The following is a 25,193-nucleotide window of genomic DNA, read 5'->3' on the forward strand; positions in this document are numbered from 1 at the left end:
ACAAAAATGGTTTAATGTGATTTTTATTTTAATATTCGTACGATATGATACATGATTTTTCAGTATGGCTTAGAACCAATTCTATTCTAGCGGATAATCAAAGGACGGTGAATTAAAATTCATCCACAATGATCAAAATTACCCTTTTAGTAGATAATAATTATCATTAAACAGCAGGGGCGAGGATATTTTTTATATTCATCCAACATACCAATCTTTAAAAGAACAACCTTTTACTGGAAGTCCTAACTGTGTATGGTAATGGGTTGCCTCATAACACCCCTCCCATACTCATATTATTAGTATCACGCGACAAACACAGCAGCTGTAGGTACTATTTTTTACGTGTAAGGTGTGATCAAGACTTGAACCAGACACCTTAACAGCAAGCAAGGGGGATAATATTATACTCATGACTTAGAGCTGAAATTATAAGCTAACATATATAAATGCATACATCAACAGGGAACTAAAGGGAAAAGACAATGGCCTATAAATTGAGGTACATCCCAAATAGTAACACACAAAAATATACCTTTTGTAGATCAAAATTAGTGTTTGAAATGTTTGAACACTCAACTTAATTAACCAACCAATCAAAATTCAGTCAAAGTTCCCAAAGCTGTTAGGCCAACGAATAAGAAAACGTTATTATAAAACTTTGGGGACACCCCAATGTCCCCTCTCTCTCTCTGATACATCAACAAACTACTGGAGTTAAGAATAAGTTTTCATTCTAAGGTACACAACAGAAGTAGATATAAAATACAAATATTTATATAATTCAAAGTTAGATAAAGTTCAGATAAAGAGACAATTAGAAACCATACAAAATACTTCTTTCTTATTTTAGGGAATTAAATTTGAATTATAGAAAATGTGGCCATTTGAAAAAGGACATCATATGCTAAAATAATATTAAAGTCTAAATTCATAAGCAATTCGCCCTTTTAAAATTTTCTGCTTTCAAAATTAATTTTTTGATCATGGAAAGAAAACGAAGTAGCGGGTTTCGTCGTATTTTCAATGTAGCTTTTCTCCTATTTCTAGCCCATGCGGGGTAATCATTAACATTTACCTAACCTATCAAAGACATCTTTGAAGATACGACGAAACTCGCTACTTATTCTTTCCACGATCTTTATTTTTTTATTTCTTGCTAATCAATTTAAAGATATTATAATTCATATAACATTTCCTGGTTACTGCAATTTAACATGCCAAATTCTATGGGTCCCATTTGATCAATTTTATTTGAAGAAACCAAAAAATGTATAATAAAGGGTTACTGCAATCTAACATGCCAAACTCTATGGAACCCCTTTGATCAATTTTATATTTGAGAAACCAAAAAGTATGTATAATAAAGGGTTACTGCAATCTAACATGCCAAATTCTATGGGTCCCTTTTGATCAATTTTATTTGAAGAAACCGAAAGGTATGTATAATGTTACTGCAATCTAACATGCCAAATTCTATGGGTCCCCTTTGATCAATTTTATTTGAAGAAACCAAAAGGTATGTATAAAGAATTCAACTTGCCATCATAAATCCTTGAACAATAGAGGCATAAAATACCAGCAGAGAGGATTATTTTCTTTTAACTGGATTAACTGAAAACTCTTACATAAACATATTTTCAACAATTTCAAGTATTGTCTCACTTATGTTGAAGTAGCGAAGCTACTCTGTATATGTATCAATACATAAAGGTGGGGGATATTTGGCAGTTTATTCCAGTAGTCCCCTAAGTTTTATATTAACGTTTTTTTATTCGTTAGCTTAAACTTTGGGGACTTTTCTTGAATTTTGATTGATTGGTTCATTAAGTTGTGTGTACAAACGTTTCAACCACTAATTGTAATCTACAGAAGGGGTTATTTTGTGTATCATCATTGAGGATGTACATCAATTTATCGCCAATTGTCTTATCCCTTTAGATCCCTGGTATCAATATTTCCAATTGCCAATTTGTTTTGTTTTAAGGTATCTCTGAAAAGTTTTCTTCTCCCTTCATTGTTGCGCTGCTTATAAAGACAATTGTCTTAGTTGTTAAATATATATTATTTCATTTAAACATAAATTTGAAATTTCATCCTGACAAAAGATCAGCGATAGGGCTATTAGACATTAAATTAATTTATTTTATGAAGTTTGTTTATTAGGGGAAGCCTTGGCGCAACTCTATACAATGCACAGAAAGGACATACAGAAAAAGGTCGTAAAATCAAAGGGTTGGTTTTTGACCATATTAACATGCAAATCATTAAGCAAGATTTGATTCAGTGAAGCACTAAAATAAGATCTCGCGGTGTATTCCGTTCTCTAAAAGCTACCGTTTGTTTATAGATAGTAATATGGGGGGAGTGGGTTAATATACCCGTTACTATATCCCTGTACATAAAATACATATCCTTTGACATATATTATATGGACAAAGATTCTCAAAAATAAATAGTAGTACATGTATTCTCTACACCAGGATAATGGAACCATTGGGCTCTAAATCATTTTGCTGGTACCCAATGTTATAAACATATGGAAGCAAGTTATCTAATTTGAATACCTTAAAACTTTGGGTACTTTTTATATAAAATAGCATAGTTTAAACTTGGGGTAAGGGGGAGGGGGGAGTTTTGACACATTTGCGTAAACAGTGAGTATAGGCTTTATCTTTGGACTGAGAGGATAGGTTATTAGGGATAAAATCATTCTTATATAATAAATTTCCCCCAGATTTAAGCTTTTTTGGATAGGCCTCCAGGTTCCGGAGCTCCAGGCCTCCGGGTGGTCTCATTTTTTCATTTTTACCTGTAGAGAGACCACCTGGAGGCCTGGAGCTCCGGAACCTGGAGGCCTATCCAAAAAATCTTAAATCTGGGGGAAATTAATCATGTAAGAATGATTTTATCCCTAATAACCTATCCTCTCAGTCCAAAGATAAAGCCTATACTCACTGTTTACGCAAATGTGTCAAAACTTCCCCCCCCCCCCCTTATGTTTATACTCATTAAGGATGTGTATTTTATCGTCCTTTGCCTTATCCCTTAAGATTTATCATAAGGTACAGGGTAGAAAGAACATAACGTAAATACTTCAGTACATTTTATATTTTCAATAAAACTTATTTCCTTCCTAAGATTTGCTTAGGTTTCAGTTGAAAGTTAAATAAAAGGGAGCAAAAAGAACAACTAGAAGATTATATTAGTAAGAATCAATTTTAAATATTCAGAAAACAAGGATGAAAACATCCATAAAAACGAAGGTCAGCAAATCATATAAAATTGCTCAAAATGCAAGATGCCTATAAAAGAGATGCTGAGCTTAAAGCATCTTGATTAAGAGCCAAATCGATCTAAGAATCATTACACCTTCCCCCGCCCCTCGACCCCAAATACAAAGTTATTTATTTAAAAAGGAAAGTTACTTGGTTTAATAACGCCTGAAGATAATAAAGCGCCGCCACTAGTCGTATTTTATAAAGAATAAACTTATTTCTGTTGCAAAGGACCTCACTGACCGCTACACTGAACCAATATGCTTCTCCTTTACAGTGAAGCTTCTTTATAGGTCCCGGGAAGGTTTTTAAAAACTATATAGGTGGAAGGAATCTCAACCATCCCGATAAAAAAGACCCCCCACCAAAAAAGGTTTCTTTTTCTTTTTGAAGCTTAAAATAAAACTAGGGAGAGGGGGTAGACTTCTCCCCCCTAGAGTCTCCTAGGAGCATAGCTACTAGTTAATTCTAAAGTAGCTAAAAAATTATGACTCACCTTGTGCTTTTCTTCCAACATCTTCTTGACATCCTCCAGGTTGTTCCTGTACCAGCAAACACATGTTAGCTTATTCTATTAGCGCCATTTTTAAGTTTAACCTTGTTCGCCAATTTTTTTGATCGCTGAGTTAAACTGAAAGTTTTAAATTTTTTTTTTATTAAAAATGGATGACAAACGCAAGATACTGTTTAAGGACATGTTTACATCTTAGGACTTGATTATAGAGATGCTTCACTTAAAATACTGTACCTTAAATGGACGTACAGACTTTCTGGTAACGATTATAGAGTTTCTACGCTTCCTAAATCATACTTGATTATTATAGGAATCACCATGCAAAGTTTGAAATTTTTAGGACAATTCTCACATGTTCAAATTTACGAAAAGAGCTAACTGTTCCTTACGGACGATCGGACGACGCGAACCGGCGCTAATTATTGAAAAGCTTCGCTTTTGAAAATGTGAAAAATGGCAAGGAGATATCATGTCAGTAATACTAATGAGCAATTTTATCAAGTGTCAAATAGTCGACCTGTATTTAAAGGGAACCTAGCAACATTCTATCTGTTTAAATCACAATTGCAAATAACTTTAACAAGCCCAATGTCTTTGAATTCCCTTTAATATGCCTACAACTTTTTTACAGCCGTGTTGAAATTATTGCATATGAGCTATAGAGCATAGGGGCTCCAGGGATTACAGAGAAGCTGCACATAAAAATTGTAAAGAAGAATATTAATCAATAAATCTATAAATATAGATGTATAACCAGACAACTACTTGGATACCCCTTGTTTAGGACCTTTTTCATCTGCTTTTTCCTCTGGGTGGGGGACATACAGCTTTTTAATCCCTTCCCCCTATAACTTTACTTTTACTTTAATCATTAATTTATGAAAATGATATAAAAGTGAATTTGTTAAATGTTCTAGTGCTATTTTTGTTCAAAATATTATTAAATTTCTCACTTTTAAAAGTAATCACAAACAACTAAATTTAAATAAGGAAATATTTTAGAGGAAAAGTTATTTTCTCTGGGTTGCCATATCCCCTATATGCCTGGTAGTAAGGCTGTATATCTGATATTATTTCTTCATTGCCTTTTGTGCTAAGATTAAAATATTACAACACCCTGACTTATTTAGTTGTACCCCCTAAATTACCACCCACCCAGAGAGAGCAGAATTAAACATTTATCTTTCATTTCTTTCAATTACTGCAATTAACTCTTTATAAAGAAAAATGATTAAAAATAATTATGAACCAAAATATGAGACCAAAAAAATCTTTACTGATATTTATCTATAATACAAAGTAGAATGATGTCTGTCTGTCCGTCCGTCCGTCTGTCTGAAGCTTAAGATCTCGGTAACCACTGAACCGATTGGATTCTACTCTTCAGGGTAAATACCTATTGGTCCTGTGGTGGTTTTTAGCTATTTTCTTGGGGGGTGGGACACCCCAACTCTCCAAAAAATAAAAATTCCCCCTCCCCCCAAAAAAATGTTTATATTTTTTTCAAATTTTAATGTTTTTTTATGTTTTTATATATGTTTATATATTTTGATATACTTTTTTTATATATTTTTTTATATTTTCAATTATTTTTCTTCTTTTTAAATTTCTTTTCTTCTTTTAAACTTAGTTTTATCAAATTCAAAAAGATTGTGAAACCTTCCTTCTACTGTAGGGGAGAAGCCCCAAAAATGCTAATGGCAAAGAAATTTTAAAAAACAATAAAAAAAGAAAAAAATGGAAGGTTTTAAATAATATAAATAAATATAAAAAGTTATAAAGAGTTATAAAAAGTTATTAAGTACAAAAAATATCTAAAAAAAATGTAATTTTTTTTTTAAATTCTCCCCTGAACCTTCAGGAAAAAAGCCCCTAGAGGCTAGGGGCGAAGCCGCTAGTTCTATTATATAAAGTATTAAGTTTTTTATTTGTCGAAGCTAAAGATCTAGAAAATTGGGGGTCCGAATTGGTTGAACTTTTCAGGTAAAGTTTAAAAATAACTTGGGTTGGTTTTAAGCTATATTCCGACCACCCCCTTCCCCCCCCCCCTAGATGCTAGGTAAAGCAACTAGTGTAGGTATGTACAATTGTTTTAAATCGTTCTTTTCAAGGGTGTCCAAGCCCCAAAAATGTGGGGAAATGGTTAGAATTATGTTGGGACATAAAAAGTGTTTTGGTTGAAGTTTACACCTTTTTACAGCACAACATATAATGCAGATTATTTATATTAATATAACATATATATGAATCTAGGGAGGAAGGCCACATTGGAGTGTAAAATATACTGGTACCCAAAGTTTTATATTGTAAACTATCATTCGTTGGTTTAAAAACTTTTGGGTACTTTGTTGAATCATACTAGCACTGTGAGTATTTTATGAGTCTCACGATGATTTTAGTGGTTATTTTGCCAAACTTAATTTTTTTAAGTACACCCCCCCCCCCTCTACAACATAATTATGAGATTAATTAGGAATGTATCCCATATATGCCTGAGAATTTATTAACATATTGAATATGCTTCAAAACTAAATCATAAGATAAGAAGTTTCGTGATTTTTTAGAACATCAAAAACAACCTAATGGGATTTTATTTTATGTCTTTGTAAAAAACTGGCAAAGTCAAAACCTTTACACCAATAATTTTGATATACAGAAGGGGTAACTTTGTTAATCATAAATGGAACTATACATCAATTATCTTACTCCTTTACTTGAAGTTCCTAGAAAGAAGTAGAAAATTATTTTCTAAGATTGACTCTCCCTGCCAGTGAAAACCATGAAAATCTGCGAGTTGAAGTTTACAAGAACAAAACAACATTGAACAGCACGGCTTTATGGATCATGAAACAGGGATAGAGCACATTAAGATAAACTATTTTGGATATCTACTTCTTATTCTATACATTCTTGTTTGATATATAATATGAAAATCCAAAGGTATAATACAATGGCCGATATATTGATGTACATCCCCAATGATGACACACAAAATTACCCCTTCTGTAGATTAAAATAAGTAGTTGAAACGTTTGTTGAACACAGACGTTATTGTAAAACTTTGAGGACTACTGTAATAAACAGCCAATTGTCCCCTCTCTCTGAGAAAATAAAAAATCACATTGTTAGAGAAGTTTAAAAGTTGTGTGAAAAATAGTTTTTCTAGAATTGCCCTATCCCCCCCCACCTCCCTGATCTGTATGGCTACAGAGGGAGGGGGGGAGGGGCAATGGGCTGTTTATTACACTAGACCTCAAAGTTTTATAATAACGGTTTCTTATTCGTTGGCTTAACAACTTTGGGGACTTTTGTTGATTTTGTTAAGTTGGATTATATAGTTAATTGTCCAAACGTTTCAACCACTAATTATAATCTACAGAAGGGATATTTTGTTTATCATATTTGGGATGTACATCAATTTATCTGCAATTGCCTTATCCCATTAGATCCCTGGACCCTGGTATTGCTGTGTACAGCTGTATAAAGCGCCCAATTAAATTATAACAAGCCATAACTACAGCCACAGATGTTGGGATAAAAAAACTGGAGAACAAAATTTGCTACTTGTCCTATGGATAAGATAAGCATGAAGTACCATTAAACCGCAGGGAGGGAGGGGGCGGGAAAGACTTGCTTTCTTATTTGTTGGACCAAAAACTTTAATTGCTTACTCTTTCTTCTAGTGGACTATTTTTTATCTCCGATAAACAACCCCTCCCGGGTTCAATGTTTAAAACAATGAAACACCCTTAAATAATAAAATAATTAAAAATTACAATTTTAATGTTAGAAAAAGCCTAAGACTGTTATACTTGGATCATTTCATTAAAAAAACATCTAGTTTTAAACTTGGCTCATTTTGCGGATTGACCCTAAAGAACAGAATTTCACATCATAAAGAGGCCTTTACACCGTTTCATGCTATAGTACCATTTATTCTTATAAGCAAGACACCTAATATTATCATTATCTAAGTTCAGATAATAACTTAACTTAAAGAAACCAATTTTGGAAGAAAAATTACTTATTGCAATGGATATAGAATACGTGGATATTGTGAATTTTTTACAGTTAAGGTTACAATGTAATATAGTCTCGATTTTAGTCAAAACATTCGGGTCATGGGAGGGACTAGGGGTATCGTTATGTTAGCCAGCTGGTAAAAACATTCGTATAGGGTGTGCAAGAATCTTTCACAACATTTACGTATTCTATAGCCATTTCAGTAGCAAGTATCTCAATAAATTTTAGGTGATTTTTTAATTGTCAAGAACTTGATAAATAAGACCTTTTTTGGCAGAGAAGTAATGAGTAATCCTGATCATTATCATATCTTTTTTGTTCAATTTAAAGAGGTCATATTCACATTTTTTTACAACATAAATCTCATAATTTCTCTCTATAGGATAGAAGGGTCATAAAAGATCCAATTATAGCTTATATGGTTATAAAAATAAAGTAACAAGCATTCCTTTGTTATAAAACAAATTGATATCTTTTTATAAAGTTATTCATGATGGGGTTAGAATCAGCTTTTCTATAGAAGAACGGAAGTTTAACAGAATAAATGCATCTTCCGAGTTTATGAACTGATTTTGAAATCTTAAAAACAGGTTTTAAACTGCTTACCTATAGGCTAATCCATGTTAATTTATAATACTATATTATGAAGTAGCAAGGTTTTCTATCTGAAGCTAAATATCTTTAAAAAGTATTATAAACATCTTGGGTTGGTTTTAGGCTATTTTCCTATCTTTTCCCGCCCTCCCCTATGGGCTAGGGGTGCAGTGACTAATTCCCTAAAAATGTGACAAAAAATTAATTCAAAGAGTAGGTATATTAGTTTTATTGATGAAAGAACAAAAAATACCATTTTTCATCCAGTAATAATATGCATAGTGTCAGAAAATATGAAAAGCAGTAATCATAACTTTTTTTTAGATATCGGCCACCGCTTATTTTACGAACGGCTAGGCTGCAAGTTATCAAAATTCTAAAGATTTTGTATATGACATTTTGTGTGTTGATATACTCTGGGAGGGAGGGGACATTGGGCTGTCTGGTATATATATTATGATAACAATTTCTTATTCGTTGGCTAAACAACTTTGGGGACTTTTATTAAAATTTGATTGGTTGGTTCATTAAGTTGAGTGTCAAAACTTTTTAACCACTTATTACAATACCTATGCAAAAAGGGGTAATTTTGTGTATCTTTATTGATGATGTTATTCAATTTATCGGCCATTGTCTTATTCCTTTAGATGCCTATGATATATTAGAAGATTCGGCTCCGGCTCAACAAAGATCGCGGAAGCTGCACAGAATTTTACAGATTTACAACAACTATTGTCAGAAAAAACGCAGCTGCCAAGCCCTGCTTATTTTCATTTTAAAAAAATTAGTTCAGGCAAGGTTAATAATTCCAAGAAATGATTAACGAAATTGACAAATATGAAAAAGCATTTTCCTTTGAATTTCTTAACAAAATAAATTGTGACAGTGCACAATGAGCTAAAATATTATTAAACGTGGACACAAAAATCCACGATTATTCATAATTGAAAATATAACCCATGAAATATTTAAAACAACATTTTGATTGAGTAGTATTTTATAATTAATCTGAAGCCTAATGTCTAGTATTTAAAGTTTACTTTTTAGGGAAGCTTTACTTAGGTCTAAAACTGCTTAAATAATAAACACTTATTGTGAGAAATAATACATTTTGAAGCCAATGTGTGTTCAAAGGAAATATCACATGAAATACATAACATACACAAAAATTAAAAGTTCATCAAGTGTAATAATAAGTATATTCTATTGATTTTGTATCTTAGACATGCTAAAAGAAAATCTAGGATGGTATCTTCCATAAGCATTACCGACACGACGGACCAATAAACTATATGCACAAAAAATTTGACCATCTATCTAATATAGCAGCTGAGTAAGAGTAAATTACGGAAACTTAATTCTAGAGCAGCTTCGCAGCTTAAAAAAATTTTAGTATCTTTTTGTGCGAAGACAAGTGAACAATGCTAATAAATAATGAAAAGCAAAACTCACAAGAGTTAGCACAGCAATAAACCCCAATGAATCTGCTTTTTTGATGCATTTAATGATCAGTGTTTTGGGACAGGGATCTAAAGGGATAAGACAATGGCGATAAATTGATGTATATTCACATTGGGAATACACAAAATTACCCCTTCTGTAGATTACAATTATTGGATGAAACGTTTGTTTGTTTGGTTTCTCCATCAAGATGAGTGTCCAATCAAATTTAATAAAAATCCCCAAATTTGTTAGGCCTACAAATGAAATATGTTACTATAAAACTTTGGGGATTAGTGGTATTAACAGCCAATGTTCCCGTCCATCCCTGGTTTTGGGAAGGAAAGAAGAAGCTTGACTTAAAATCATATGGAAAATATCAGAATTCATCATCAAATCATAATTCAGCCATTTTTTTTAACAAGCAAAGCTCTTCTATAGATTTAATTTTTATTTGTCCGTCGTCATAAATTGCGGATAAGTAATGCTTTCTGAGATCCCAAATTAAATCAGCTGTTATATAAGATAACAAGACAATTGATATTTTAACAGGCATTAGCTATCAGGAAGGGAGTGGACATTAGGCTGTTTATTACTCTAGTCCCCAAATTTTATAATAACGTTTTCCTAATCTTTTGCTTAAAAACATTGAAGACTTTCATTGAATTTGACTTGTTAGTTCATTAAGTTGAATGTCCAAATGATTGGCAATAACATTTTTAAGCCAGGGATCTAAAGGGATAAGATAATGGCCTATAAATTGATGTACATCCCCAATGGCGATAAACAAAATACGCCTTCAGTAGATTAAAATCAGTGGTTGAAACGTTTGAACGTTCAACCTAATAAGCCAACCAATAAAAATTCACTTAAGTCTCCAAAGTTGTTAAGCCAACAAATTATAAGACTTTGGGGACTAGTTAAATAAACAGCCCAGTGTAATCTCTCTTTCTAATCTATAACACCTAGCTGAGCTACTTAACTGTATGATGATTCTTGTAATTTGTTTGGTAACATGCAGTGCAGGGTTTGTCAACAGTCATCATGGAGTTCCAACAGGGATGTGGAGCCAATTATTGTTGCATTTTTAAAAGAAAAGCGAAAGGATCTCCAGTGATCAGAAAATAGATGACAAAGCAGGAATAAGGTATAGTGAACAAGCGAAATAAATCTAAAATAATTTTGGGGGGCAGAAAAAAAGGTCTTTAATTTTACTATAATATGTTGTCCCCAAACGACAGCTGAAAGTAACGTATAGGTTTCGTGATTTCTTTTCAAATTAATTTTGTTGTTGGTAAAATACTGCTAGTTTAAACTAACCAATCAAGATCTAATAAAATTAGAAGTTAAGCCAACGAATGTGCAAAAATGTATGATCAATCTAACCGTGGGTTGGAGTCAAATTATTCTATCCCTTATTTTTTTAAGCAAATGCCTCATTTACAAAACTCTACAGCAAAAATAAAAGAGCGACGAAAGAAAATGCACGGGCCCTGCAACCCTGCCAGCTAACTAGTAACTAACTAGCTCATGCTGCAATAATCATTTTCATCACAAGAACCTCAACATACGAAGGCAGGGTATAAAATAGCGTAAAACCATATCCGGACACTTAGAAACTCCCTCCCTGCAATAAACTTATTCGCCAGTAAATAATAATATTCAATATTCTTTTTAGGGAAACTTTCTATTGGTCATGATCAGATGAAAAATTGCAATCCTATTCATAACACAAACGCAATATTTTAGAAATCCAAAAATAACTAGGTATAAAATAAGTTAATAATATAAACGCATATTTAATTCTGTTAAAAGATATTATTTACCACAAAAATAATAATATAATCATTAATATTTCGTGAAGATATTAATCACTAAGAAATATTACATTAGAATTTCAGTAGAATGTTACATCAAAGTCTAAGGGGTTCAAATATCCACGTATTTTTTTGGGGGTGGAGGCAGCTTCACAGCTATTTTCGTGGTTGGATATAAGTAATTTTTAAAGGAAGTAACATATTAAAACATTCCTTTTGTCCCCTTTAGAGTTTTAAGCCCCTAGATGCTAGGGACATTGCCCAGAGAGAGAGAGGGGACAATATGCTGTTTATTACAATAGTCCCCAAAGTTTTAAAATAACGTTTTCTTATTCGTTGGCTTAACTATATGGACTTCAGTGAATTCTGATTTGTTAGTTTATTAAGTTTAGTGTTCAAACGTTTCAGCCACAAATTGTAATATACAGAAGTGGTAATTTAGTTGTTCATCATTGGAGATATACATCAACTTATCAGCCATTGTCTTATCCCTTTAAATCCCTGGACATTGCTGCTAGTTTATGAAAGAACAGAGATGGGTTCTTAAAAGAAAGTGCCGCGTTTTTTCGACATTTTTTAAGCTATGAATAACAAGCGCGGCATTCGCGAAATCTAAACAGAGTATACAACTTAAGAATTAATTTTAAAATTATTATTTTAGCCATTTGTATAATGTCTAATATAACTCTAAAAAGATGCATTAATTAATATGCAGCAAAAATGGATTTAAGATAATTTGTTTTTCTTTTATAAAGGCTGTACCAACAAAAGCGAAATAATTTAATAAATAGTTGTATACTCTGTTTAGATTTCGCGAATGCCGCGCTTGTTATTCATAGCGTAAAAAATGTCGAAAACACGCGGCATTTTCTTTTAAGAACCCATCTCAGAAATACATGGATAGCATATCACTAAAAGGAGATGCCAATAACTCTTATTGTAATTTTATTGTTTAAACAATAATTCTCATCATTAAAAATTAAAAAGTACCATCTGAACCACAGGGATCTTAAGGGATAAGACAATAGAATATATATTGATAAACACCCCCAATTATGATAAACATTTTTATCTTTTCAGTAGATTAAAATTATTGGTGTAAACATGAGGACATTGAAGGTCTATAAAAAAAACCTAACAATTAAACAAGTGGGAGGTCAAATTTAAAACACTTAAAATTTTCAGCCACCAAATCAAAAAATATTACAAGAATCTTAGACTGCTTTGTTTATGAGGAAAAAAGAATAAAATGAAAAGTATTGTCATGAAGAATAATTGTACATGTGCACACAAATTATCATTATAATTGACATAAGATTGACAGAAAAATCATATTTTAGTGTCAATATAGCTTTGCTTAGAATACTCGGGTATAGTCCCTTTCGTATCATCGCCCCATAAGGGGCGATTCGTCGTATTTTTAAAATGGCTTTTTATAGGTTATTTTAGGTTAGGTTAGGTTATATTGGGTTAGGTGATTGCCCCACAGGGTTAGGTAATTGGCCCCGCAGGGTTAGAGCCCCCCGCAGGGGCTAGAAATAGGAGAAAAGATACTGTGAAATATATGAAGAATCGCCCCATAAAGTGCAATATTACGAAAGGGACTATACTCGAATACTCTATAGAGAGATATAGATTAGAGTATTAACTCGGACAATGTTTTATTATGTAGAGGGGCAATAATAAGAAAATCACAAAATTACCCCTTTTGTAGCTTAAAATTAGTGGTTAAAACGTTTGATCACTCAACTTAATAAACCAACTATTCAAAATTAACATTTGTCCCCAAAGTTGATAATCCAACCAATTATAAAACTTTGGGGACTAGTATAATAAACAGCCCATTGTCTCCTCTAAATAAAAAGTACTCTACAATGAAATTGAAAAATATTAATAACCAAACATATATATAATAAATATATATATATTATTCTCGTATTCATTGGAAACCGATTCTAATCCGGTGGATTAGAACCGGTTCTCATCTATACGAAAAAACTAGGTCTAGCATCGTATTATATCCAGTTTTCTACGAATATAAAAATGTACGATTAAAAAACTGGTTTTAATCTTATTATTGTACATTTTTACATCCGCGGAAAGCCGTTTATAATACGATGCGAGAAATGACTATTCTCGTACTAAGAACTATAGCTAGACAAAAATTACACAGTAAAGGCCAATTTTTCAAATTACGCTGTCATTATTAATCAAAACTTGTTTTATAATTAGAAAGTAATAAAATCAAATCCCTGCACCAGTTAGTGGTCCACTATCATCCGCCACCCCATTCTTTGAAGTAATTTTTCGAGACAAGGGACATTAGGCTGTTTATTACACTAGTCACCAAAGTTTTATAATAACGTTGGCTTAACAACTTTGGAGGACTTTAATTGAATTTTGATTGGTTGGATCATTAAGTTTTCTGTCCAAAAGTTTCAACCACGAAATGCAATCTACCGAAGGGGTTATTTTGTGTATCATCATTTGGGATGAACATAAATTACTCGGCAATTGTCTTATCCCTTTAGATCCCTGAGGAATCTCAGGGTACAAATTCTCCACTATTCTGAGATCTTTAATAAGGAGATTTATGTCTATCCGAAGTGATGATAAAATTATGCGCTTTTAAGATTAAAATTATTGGTTGAAAAGTTTTGACACTGCTAGTTTAAACCAACTAATCAATTAACTTAACGAGGTACCCCCTGACTTATTTTTACATAAACAAGGATGACAACATCCATAAAAGCGAAGCACTGATAGGGTAGGACAAACGGACATTAACATAGTGTCAGAACTTAATAATCGGAATATAAATGTATAAGAGGCAAAGCAAAATTGTAAGCAAATTTGTTGAAAAACTGATTGATACAGGATAATGTTTATGGACATACTTACATTTTTAGGACTTGATTATAGAGTTGCTTCGCTTATAACATTATACTTTGTTGTCCCAGGAATCAATATACCAAAATTCAGATCAATAGTATGATTAGATCATATAAAAATTTGTTGTTAAAAAAGTAAAAAAATCAACTTGCTTAAAATGGACGTACGGACATTTTGGTAATGATTGTATAATTGCTACGCTTTCTAAATCGTACCAAACTAGTAAAGGAATCACCATGCAAAGTTTGAAATCGATAGGACAATTCTAACATGCCTAAAATAACGAAAAAAGCTATCTGTTACGGACGTACGGACCGACCCTAATTATAGAAAAGCTTCGCTTTTAAAAAGGTCTCAAGGGGGTTTTCTATAGGTGTTTCCCTAGCTTAGAAGCTAGATGGGAAAATGTACATATTGCTGCTAAGTTATTAAGATTTTAATCTAAATTAGTTTAGTTCTGTATAAAAACCATGTGTTCTCAAGAATCGCAAATTATCTTATCTTTATAAAGAAGGTTATTATTTTTAAATTGTAAAATAAATATTCCAATGTCAGGGATTTATTATATCTACAGAAAACTTTGTGCGGATTTTATTATCATTTTAAAATGTCGCGAAAGATCTCACAAACTGCTGGAACGATAAGGCTCTCTTAATAGCGTATCTTTTTAAATGGTTCTCCTTTACAGTGAAGAGAAAAATATCCAGCTTCAAATTTTTTTTTATATAAACATTTATTTATCTGTCATTGTCTTATTCCTTTAGATCCGTGACTAACATAACTTAAATTAGGAGAATTTTTTTTTTTTTAAACCAAATTAATTGAAAAAAATTATATAGCTACAAAAACGCAATACATTTTGTTCAAATAATAAGAAAGGCAACCAAATTAACAATTCCTAATTGTATGTTCGTTAAAAGTTAAACATACATACACAGAAACTAAAGAGTTGCTACGCTTGTTTTATATCAAAGGAAGTGATTTTACTTTTTTAAAGGACATAGATTTTCGGATAACTTTTTAAAAATATTATATTCATTTTATATATATGATAACAAATGTTTCTAAGTACATTTGTACTCTGTACGAATATAAGGATTTGTAGATAGACGGAAAATTAGAGGGAGAGAGGGGACAATGGGCTGTTTGTTACACTAGTCTCTAAAGTAAATTATCACATTTTTATTCGTTGGCCTAACAACTTTGGGGTCTTGAGTGAATTTTGACTGGATGGCTCATTAAGTTGAGTTTTCAACCATTAATTTTAATCTACAGAATGGGTAATTTGTGTATCCTCATTAGGGATCAATTAGTAGTAGTACATCAATTTTTAGGCCAATGTCTTATCCCTTTAGATCCTTGCGGAAAAATACAAATATTGTCTGTCTTATCCCTAAAAACCCCCGAAACGACAGACCCCCGTGTTCTGCAATTTTTATACCTGTTCTTTAATTCGTTGGATTAAAAAAATATTAGATCTGTTAATTATTAAATCTTTATAAGTTTTTATAAACTACCAATGACTTAATGCACAGAAGGGGTAGCTTTTTTGAATTATAATTATAATTATAACTCTACCAACAGGGAGGGGAATCATGACCCGAATTCGTATTGAGTCTTTGAAATCAGGCAATAGCGTCGGAAATATAAACTCAGCAAAGTCCCTAAATCTAGGTATCTAATTCATTATTTGAAAATGGCCAGAATTTTAATTTTCCCTTTATTTGATAGGACCGGAGTTATACAAGTGTTTAGCAAAAAAAATTGATAAAAATGATATCACTAGCAAATATTGATAAGGAGTTAATTTGCCATGCAAATTGTAAATAAGGCAGAAAAATTAGGACGTTCAAGTTCAAAAGTAGCGAAGTTGGATCATGAAAAGAAAACGAAGTAGCGGGTTTCGTCGTATTTTAACAGTAACTTTTGATACGTAATTTATGCTAGGTTAGGTAAATGTTAATGATTGCCCCGCAGGGTTAGAGCCCCCCCCCCCGCAGGGGATAGAAATAGAACTTCGTTTTTAGCCATGATTCGCCAAGTTTCTTTCATGTAAAAATAATACAAAATCTTAAGGGATAAGACAAAAGACGATAAATTTATACCTTCTGATGAAAACTATTGGTTGAAAAGATAAGACATTGCTAGATAAACCAACGAATGAGAGAACTTATTTAGAGATGTAGGTTACCAGCATAATTTTAAGTCCAATGTCTTCTCAATCCCTGAAAATTACGGCCAAAAGCAATGATAGGACAGTGGGGTTCTTTATTAAAATCCTACCTTTGAAGTTAATATGATTACATCCTTATAATAAAGTAACAGGATCTTTTTATGTATGTCTGTCTGTACAAAAGGATCTAGCTAACCGCTGAACCGATATGGTTCTCTTTACAGGGTAGCTTCTCATATATCATGGGAATAATAATCTATTTTGGGGGAGGGTACCACAACCCTCCCAAGAATTATTGCCCGTAGAAAAAAATTTCCCCCAAAAACAAAAATTTTTGTTTTTACTTTTTCTTATAAAATCTGAAATAAAAATTGGGTTTTGAATTCACCTTTCCCCTCCTCAAGTGCCCCTAGAGGCATCTTGGGGGCGTAGCCGCTAGTCACGGATAAAAAATTCAACGCCAACAAACATTTAAATTTTGTAGAGTAGCTACAAAATAATAACATTTTAAGTATTTCGTTTTAAAAATGCAATTTGTTAATAATGATATTAGTACAATTTTATAAGATATTTTGAGAAAAAGTAAAAATCTTTTTTATACCTATGTATGTACAAGATCTTTTCATAACTTTCCATTTTTAGATATTAAATAAAATACCTAATATTCTTATACTAAAGTAAGCCACTAGTCCTATTATATAAAGTACTAAGCTTTTTTGTCTGTAGCGAAGGATCTCGCTAACCACTGAACCGATATGGTTCTCCTTAAGAGGGAAGTTTCGTATAAGCCCTGAGATGGTTTTAGGCTATTTTTTAATTTGTATAAATAAGTCTTTGTATGGTTTTAAGCTATTTTTCTGCCCTTCCATATCCCTTCGAATTTAGAGCTCCTAGATGCTAGGGGCGCAGCCGCTAGTCTATAATATAAAGTAGAACGATGTATGTTTGTCTTCCGTCTGTCTGAAGCTTAAGATCTCAGTAACCACTGAACCGATTGGACTCGACTCTTCAGGGAATATACATATTACATAATGGTCCTGTGATGGTTTTAAGCTAATTTCTTGTGGGGTGGGACATCCCCAACCCCTCCAAAAAAAATAAAAATCTTTTAAAACTTAAATTAATAAAAAAAAAATTACGAATTCGCTATTTTTTTATTATAAAATATTAACTTATTCATTGCTTTATCATAAGTGCAAAAATATATAGATAAAAATGATAAAGTGATTTTAAAGTTTTAAAAACCTAATTCATTGTAGTGATTTTTTTTATGAATCAATAGATTAAAAAGATAAAACTCTTAGAAATTTTAGGCATGACCATAGCCTCTACTATTATAAATGTTTATGGAATTTTTTAAAGACTTTTCATGTGCTTAGAATTAGGTTATCAATGACTAACAAAGATTACATGTAAAGTACAAAAAAAGCTAAAATTTAAGTTAGGCTTATCTTTCATTTTTAAAATATCTGTTTACAATGGGGGAGGGATGTGTCTATGGACCCTAAATTGTCTAATTTGATGAAAAAAAGGAAAGAAAATTTAGGCGGTTTTCGGCAGGGGCAGCCGCTATTCAGTTTTCCCATTAAAGCAACCGACATGCCAAATTTTAACGTTAATACTCCTTGTTTTAAATCTTAGAGCAAGAAAACCATTTATGACCCAACCCGATTAAAAAAAATGCACAATTTCAAACGACTTCAATCATTTAATATTTTTATTTTTCATACGCCTTTATCAACAAAGAAACAGATAATGTAAATGACTGTTTTTCTTCCGATGAAATATCCCTCCCAAAAAAAATACTAAGTCTATTCCTTCATACAATATGTAATAAAGAATTCCTTATCTAACCTAGTAACAACGAGAATTAGGCGGTTCCCGAAGTTTTTATATACAAAAGTAGCACAATACAGTAGCAGGGTATGTAACACTGCAACAAAACTTTTATACTTGTGTATTTTTCAATTCTAGGAACGGTAAAACTGTTACTAAGTCAGCCAGTACACTGTAATGGCTCGACTAAAAATCCGCCAAAATTAGTTTTAGGTTATTTAAAGATAAAACTATATTATGTTGATAACTAAAACTGTATAAACTACTAAATTAAACAGAATATAAAACCATTTTGAAACAACAATCATTTTCCTCATGATTTGCGGTTAAATAAAAAATATGTTTTTTTTTGAGTAAAATCAAAAGGCACACATTACAAGATTGAATTATAACACGATTCAAAAATCTGAGTAGCGACAATTTATTCCAACAATATGCTGTTTTATTTAAAAGAAAATCTACCAAAAAGCATGAACACCACCTAGAAACGTTCACTCACTCGCACAATAAACATGGACTAAAATATACAAAATAAAATAATACACCGCTAGCAGCTAAGGGTTAAGGGATAGGCTAATAGGGGGGAAAGTTTTACTGGAAAAATGTAAAATCATTTCTTTTTTATTGGAGGTGATCAATTTTGTTCTCCCACTGAAGTACCCATAAATTAAGATATAATTAAGTTCCCTATTATATTTTTTTGGTTTATATAACAGATCTATTTAAGATGTATATACAGACAACTACCTCCCTTTCTTTTTCAAAGACCTCTTTTGTTTGCTTTTAAATTATTTTCTGCTTGCTACTAGGCTGTGTTAATATAAGCGACACCATTGGTTGATTTTCAATGACTCAATAGAAAGGTTGCACAAGGTGGTTGCGATGGGGAGATACAGTTATTTCACCCTTTCTCCCTCAAGTGTTTTACTTTAATGTAAATATGGATAGAAACTTTGTTCTCCCTATATTCCTGGGGCCGCCTAGCTTCGGAAATGACTTTACGGATGATATAAAAGGCGGGTTCATCCTGCTACAAGGAGGGAAAGGACAGTGATGGTTCATTTACCCCCCCCCCCCCCCCCGAATAATTTACATTAAAAAGACAATACCTCACTCACATGATTTTTTTTTTTTTTTTTTTTTTTGGGGGGGGGGGGGTTAATTTTTAGTAAATTGTCCTATCCCCGTATACCTAGTTTGGCCTGGTGGGTAACAAATTAACAGTCCTATTAAATATCAAACCGAAAAATAATTTGATTTATTTAAAAAAAAAAGGATGTCAACTTTTAGTTATTTCTCGCATCGTATTATAAACAGCTTGCCGCGGATATGAAATGTACAATTGTAATGGATAAAATTCGATGCTAGACATATTTGTTTAGTATGGCTGGGAACCGGTTCTAATCCACCGAATATTAATTGCTTTTTAAGCGACACAGGAAATTAAGATCTCTTTAACTTCGAATTAAAATATATTTCATCTGCCTATCAAAAAAAATAAACCATTAGTTTCGAATGAATCTAATAAGTAAAATACACTTAAAAAGCAAAAAAAAACCTTTTTTCAAACAAATAATCTATAGGTATTATGCAGAAAAGTAAAGAAATTATAGCAGGTACCTACCTAAAGAAATATACTGTACATGTATAGAATTTTTTTTGTAAATGCAAACAAAAACTAGTGTACTGTTAAGATATTTGTGATTACAATCTAAAAATAAGTAGTATGTAGTAGGTAGGATTGTTTTTTCTGCTTTGACCGAAAAATTAGTTTTCCTTTTTATATTTATTTATTTCAATTTACTCCCCCCTCCCCCCCCCCATAATCCTTTTTACAAAAAAAAACAGAACAGAGATTCTAAAGTTTTATCTGCAAAAATGACAACAAAGCATTTTTTTATATAAATATAATAAGTTCATAGGCAAGTATTTGTAAAAATCTACAAAAAATACCGACAAAAATCGTCGATTGTTTGAGGAAGGGGGGGGGGGGAAATTTAGCATTTAGACGCTAGTAGAACATTGCCTATAATCTTTATGGCTCATAACTTTTCTTTTTCAACTTTTTCTCTTATCAATATTTCACAAGATGCGAGAGAAAAAACAAAACAAAATAATTCTTTCTTCACAGGCATTTGAAAACCAGATATAGAGATATGCAATCTTAAGAATATTTTAAAGTATGTTTTTCAACCTATTTTAAAAAAAAATACTCTATTCTAAGACATGAAGATATATTTCGATTTTAACAATCATTTTCAATTCATTTTGTCTACAAAAATATAGGTATGAGACATTAGATAACAGCAAATGTGATCAAAGATATTAAACATACATTTATATAGAACAATGTCACAAATTATTTTGAATCTTAGGTTTCACCATAAAATACAGATGACAACTGAAAAAGTTTGAAAAAAAAGATTAAAACATTAGTTTTTTGAAAAGGAGGAGTAGGGGAATAATTCTTGGCCTTGTTTGAGTTATGGGGCGGGGCATGGTTTTTATTAAATCTTAAAAATAAACAATAATTTGTCATTTACACGAAGAAATAGTGTTGGGTTGAAAAAATTGCATCATTTAGATATTTTAAAAAGCATTAAAAGCTTACATGGACGTCCGAAGGGGGAGGGGGGGGGGGGGGGGGTTAAAAGTGACTTTACCCCTCAAAATATGAATACAAAAATACATCAGATTACCTACCCCCCTGAAACCCTCATTTTACCACCCGTCAAAAAAAGCTTCCCTTGACAGCTTATATTGGAAGAGTACTGTAAAGTAGTGAGGTTTTTTCCGTCCTAAAAAAAAAACGAGAAACCGCTAGTTTAAATAATATTAAGGGAATATTTATTATTTGGCTTTCTTATATGAAACTAAATTATTGATTGTTTTCTTACTCCCTATTTAAATCTAAGGTATAAATGTCTATTTTCTCGTTAAAAACTAAATCTAGGACGCAAACATGGAAATTAAGAAAAAGTAAATAAAATAATATATTTGAATAGGTATTAATTATATTTTTTTAAAGGAAGCTTCACATCGTATTATAGATAGCTGTTTTTAATTTTATAATTTTTTTTCATCTAAAATTGTCTGATACGTTGATATACAGTATTTATCAGCATGGCTGAAAACCGTCTCTAATCCAGTGGATATTAATCTATTCATTCATAAGCCTTATTTGGAATTAAAAAATCTCCGTTAAATCTAATTCGTTAGGTAGGTAGGTATAGTAAATAAAATTTTGCCCGTTTGTAAATCCCTTTCTTCAAGTTTCAAAAGCAAAGGTAGGTATTATTTGAATAGATATCCTCGTTGTAACCTTTAAATATTCTACAGTTTGACATATTAGTGTAATTTTAAATAAAAACAAGTAAAATATCCTGAAACTAAAAAGGCATTAATATTCTACCTTATCAAGTAATATTATATTTAATCTAAAACTTACATTATCCACCTATACTTATATTCAAATAGGGAGGAAGCTTTTTCTGTCGCGCATATATGCGCGCTGCGAGAAAACTGTAAATTTTGGGTGTAATTGAAATATTTATTGCTTTACACAATAGAAAATATGGTATATCATTAAATCAAAGGTCTAGAAAACTAAATAACAGACAGATATATCAAATTATTAAGTAGCTTCGCTACTACGAATAAAGTAGTACAGCCAAAATACAATTATAAAATCCCTTAAAAATTATAAAAGTTGTATTTTACATATGTATTTTGTACCTTCTACTAACATTAAATAGCTTTCTTCACATTAAATTGCAAAACAACAACTAAGACAATTTTTGCAATAAGTAGCACAGCAACAGTGAGTTAAAATACATTGGACTGTTAATTACACTGGTACCCAAAGTTTTATAAACAATTCTATCATTTGTTGGCTAAAAATTTGGGTACTTCTTTTAAAACTGTCTAACCAATATTTTAATGAATAGGAGTTTTATTTTGTTCTTTTTATTGTTCGTTGTCTTATCCCAAATAATCGCTAGTACCTTTAAAAAAATAACTTAATATTTAATTACCTACCTTAAAAAATCCGCGAATCGAGAATATTTATTAATAATATTAGTTTAGGATGTGTTTGTTTCCTGTAAATAGCTTCCAAGGCGGTCGCGGGGAATCCCATCGCAATGATGCGATCTGAAATTAAAAAAATATTTTAAGTTTTAGAATAATTTAGGTACTTACAAAGAAGGAGAGAGGGGTTTATTTAAGAAATCTAGGAATTTAAATATCTAGAATACTTAATATAAAGCTTAATATTCATATAATATGGCTTTATAGAAAAAATCTTAGGAAGCTAAATTTAAAAGTCATTAGGACGTCCTATGCATGTGATAGTAATAAAGGAAGCATTGTGGATCAGTTATTAAACCCGTCGGTTTTTACCAAAGAATCTCGCTAACCGCTGATTTGATATGGTTCTCCTTTACAATGTAGCTTCTCATAGGGCCTGGGAAGTTTAAAACTATTTTGGGGGAGAATAACCAACCTTAGATAAATAGGCCTTATGAAAAATTACCCTCCTAACGCCCCCCACCTGAAGTGCCTCTACAGGCGTAGCCACTATTTACCTGTGATGTAGGTAAGGTCGAGATTGTATCCATCTTCTTCGTAACGACGCTTCTCCTACGAACAAAAAACAATCCATCAAGATCTCTTCGACGGCTGGATTTTCTATTTTCATTGAACTATAAAAGTCTTAACAAGGTAAACTACATTATATTTGCCGTCCACTTTTTGACCAATTAGAAGGTATTCAATATGGAGATAAAGTGTTTTCTTTTCTAATTGTTCAAAAGATTATTAAATACTAAAATTTTAAAATATCTTTGGGTTTAGAAATTCTAAGGATTTTTCAGCCCGACTACTAGCTGGACAAACAACCCTTTGATAATACGACCTTTGTCTCTAAGTCCTAATTGTAAATTATTAAGTAAAAAATTGCACATGTATATTGTATAAGTTTATTATCCCTACCCTACATTTAATGACTTAATAACAAATTCTGCAATATTAGGTAACGAATTGGCCCGGGATTCGAACCCACAACCATCCTAAATATATTAACAACTCACCTTAGATACGAGTTTCTTAAGAACATTTGTCATTGTGGCTATACTATAATCCCACATCCTCTCCTAAAATATAAATTAAATATTTGACATAGGTATTTTGTCATTATCTATCCTAAGTAGGTAATATTTGTCATATTTTGTCATTGTCTTGAGGTATTATTTGTCATATTTGTTGCTGTACTAAGATTATATATTGCACTTCCTAAATATCATCATTAAAAACGTCATAAAAATTAAGACAGACAAAGGTACAACTAGGTAATAAAATTGATATATGACTTATTTCTTTGTTAAGTAATCATATGATGATTCATCCAGTATTTATTTATTAAACAGTTGCAACATATTATAAAATGACAAGTATTTAATCAAGCCTTATATAAAAGTAACAGGAAGTCCATCTGTTTGTGTGTGTCTGTATGTCTGTATGTACTGAAGGATATCGCTATCCACCAGACCATTATGGTTCTCCTTTAAATTGTAGCTTCTCATAAAAATAGATCCTAACCTATTTTTGGGGAGGATATCCCAACTCTCCCAATATAAAACACTCATAGAAATGACCGTCCCCAAAACTTACTATCCACCCCCCATACCACTAGTGCCCCAAGAAACTTGAAACTTTGCCTTACCTCCCAAATGGGCATATTAAAGCACACAAAACATTTAATATATATATTTAACTTAATTTCACCTTCTATTAACAAATTAAATGAAAGACTAAATTCTTTAGGTAGGAATTTGTAAAAGGGGTTCTATTTGTCTGCAAGATTTAACAGGTGTTTATACAGCAGAGCATTTTTTTGACTTTTTTTGAAATTTAATTACCTAGTGCAGTTGCAATTATTATTCCTTTAGGTGAAAAAACACTTGTGTAAAAATGTTAATCAATTTGGAAAAGTATGGGGGTCAAAAAAATCATTGCATAGTAACTATGGCTTCATGGTGCTCCCTGTATAGGCCTTGAGGAGTAGAATCAGAAACTTTTGAAATTTTCAAAATATCTTGTTCCTAGAAAATCTAAAAAAAACCTCTAGGTATAAATTGGCTAATTTTCAAAAATCCCTAAAAGTAGCGGGTTTTTTTTGAGTTTTTTAAAGATTTTCTCAGGCTAGGACTTTGATGCCTACTGAACCGGTTTAGAAGTTATCGAAGTCTTAATATACAGACAAAAAAACCTTACTACTTTTCTTAATAGGATTATGCATTATTGAAGTAACACCTCCCAACAAACTGACAATGTGCATTTCCCTACATTTATTTCGACTTTTACAGTGGCAGATAAAAATATCTTAAAAACTTTTGAGACAAAAGATGTACATATTCAAACTCATTTTTTGTACACTGCACTAGTTTTAAAATTACTTAACTAGGTACCAAAAATTACCTTACTAGGTACCAATCTACAATGTAATATTTTCCTATTTTAAACAATCTAAAAATTTTTTATTTTGTTGGGTTAGCTTAGGTGAGTGTCAGAGCCCCAAGAAAATGAACAGACCTTTGGGATGACTAGGTATGACAAGTAGGTTTGTT

General features: G+C 31.7%; 1 protein-coding gene across 1 annotated transcript in view; it reads right to left on the reverse strand.

Annotated features, from left to right (window-relative positions):
- The window catches only part of LOC145327505 (uncharacterized), an 86,044-nt gene extending 61,740 nt beyond the window's left edge, over positions 1-24,304 (reverse strand). The window contains exons 1-5 of the mRNA XM_080171050.1: positions 24,290-24,304; positions 23,658-23,720; positions 23,154-23,208; positions 22,665-22,719; positions 3,775-3,817 (exon numbers count right to left, since the gene is read on the reverse strand). Of these exons, the coding sequence (XP_080027176.1) occupies positions 3,775-3,817; positions 22,665-22,719; positions 23,154-23,208; positions 23,658-23,720; positions 24,290-24,304 (231 nt within the window). The remainder of the gene's footprint in view (positions 1-3,774; positions 3,818-22,664; positions 22,720-23,153; positions 23,209-23,657; positions 23,721-24,289) is intronic.
- Positions 24,305-25,193: the final 889 nt, after the last annotated feature.

Source organism: Acartia tonsa, chromosome 9 (genome assembly GCF_053477335.1).
Source record: "Acartia tonsa isolate MP-2025a chromosome 9, ASM5347733v1, whole genome shotgun sequence".
In the NCBI taxonomy this organism is placed as follows: Eukaryota; Metazoa; Arthropoda; class Copepoda; order Calanoida; family Acartiidae; genus Acartia; species Acartia tonsa.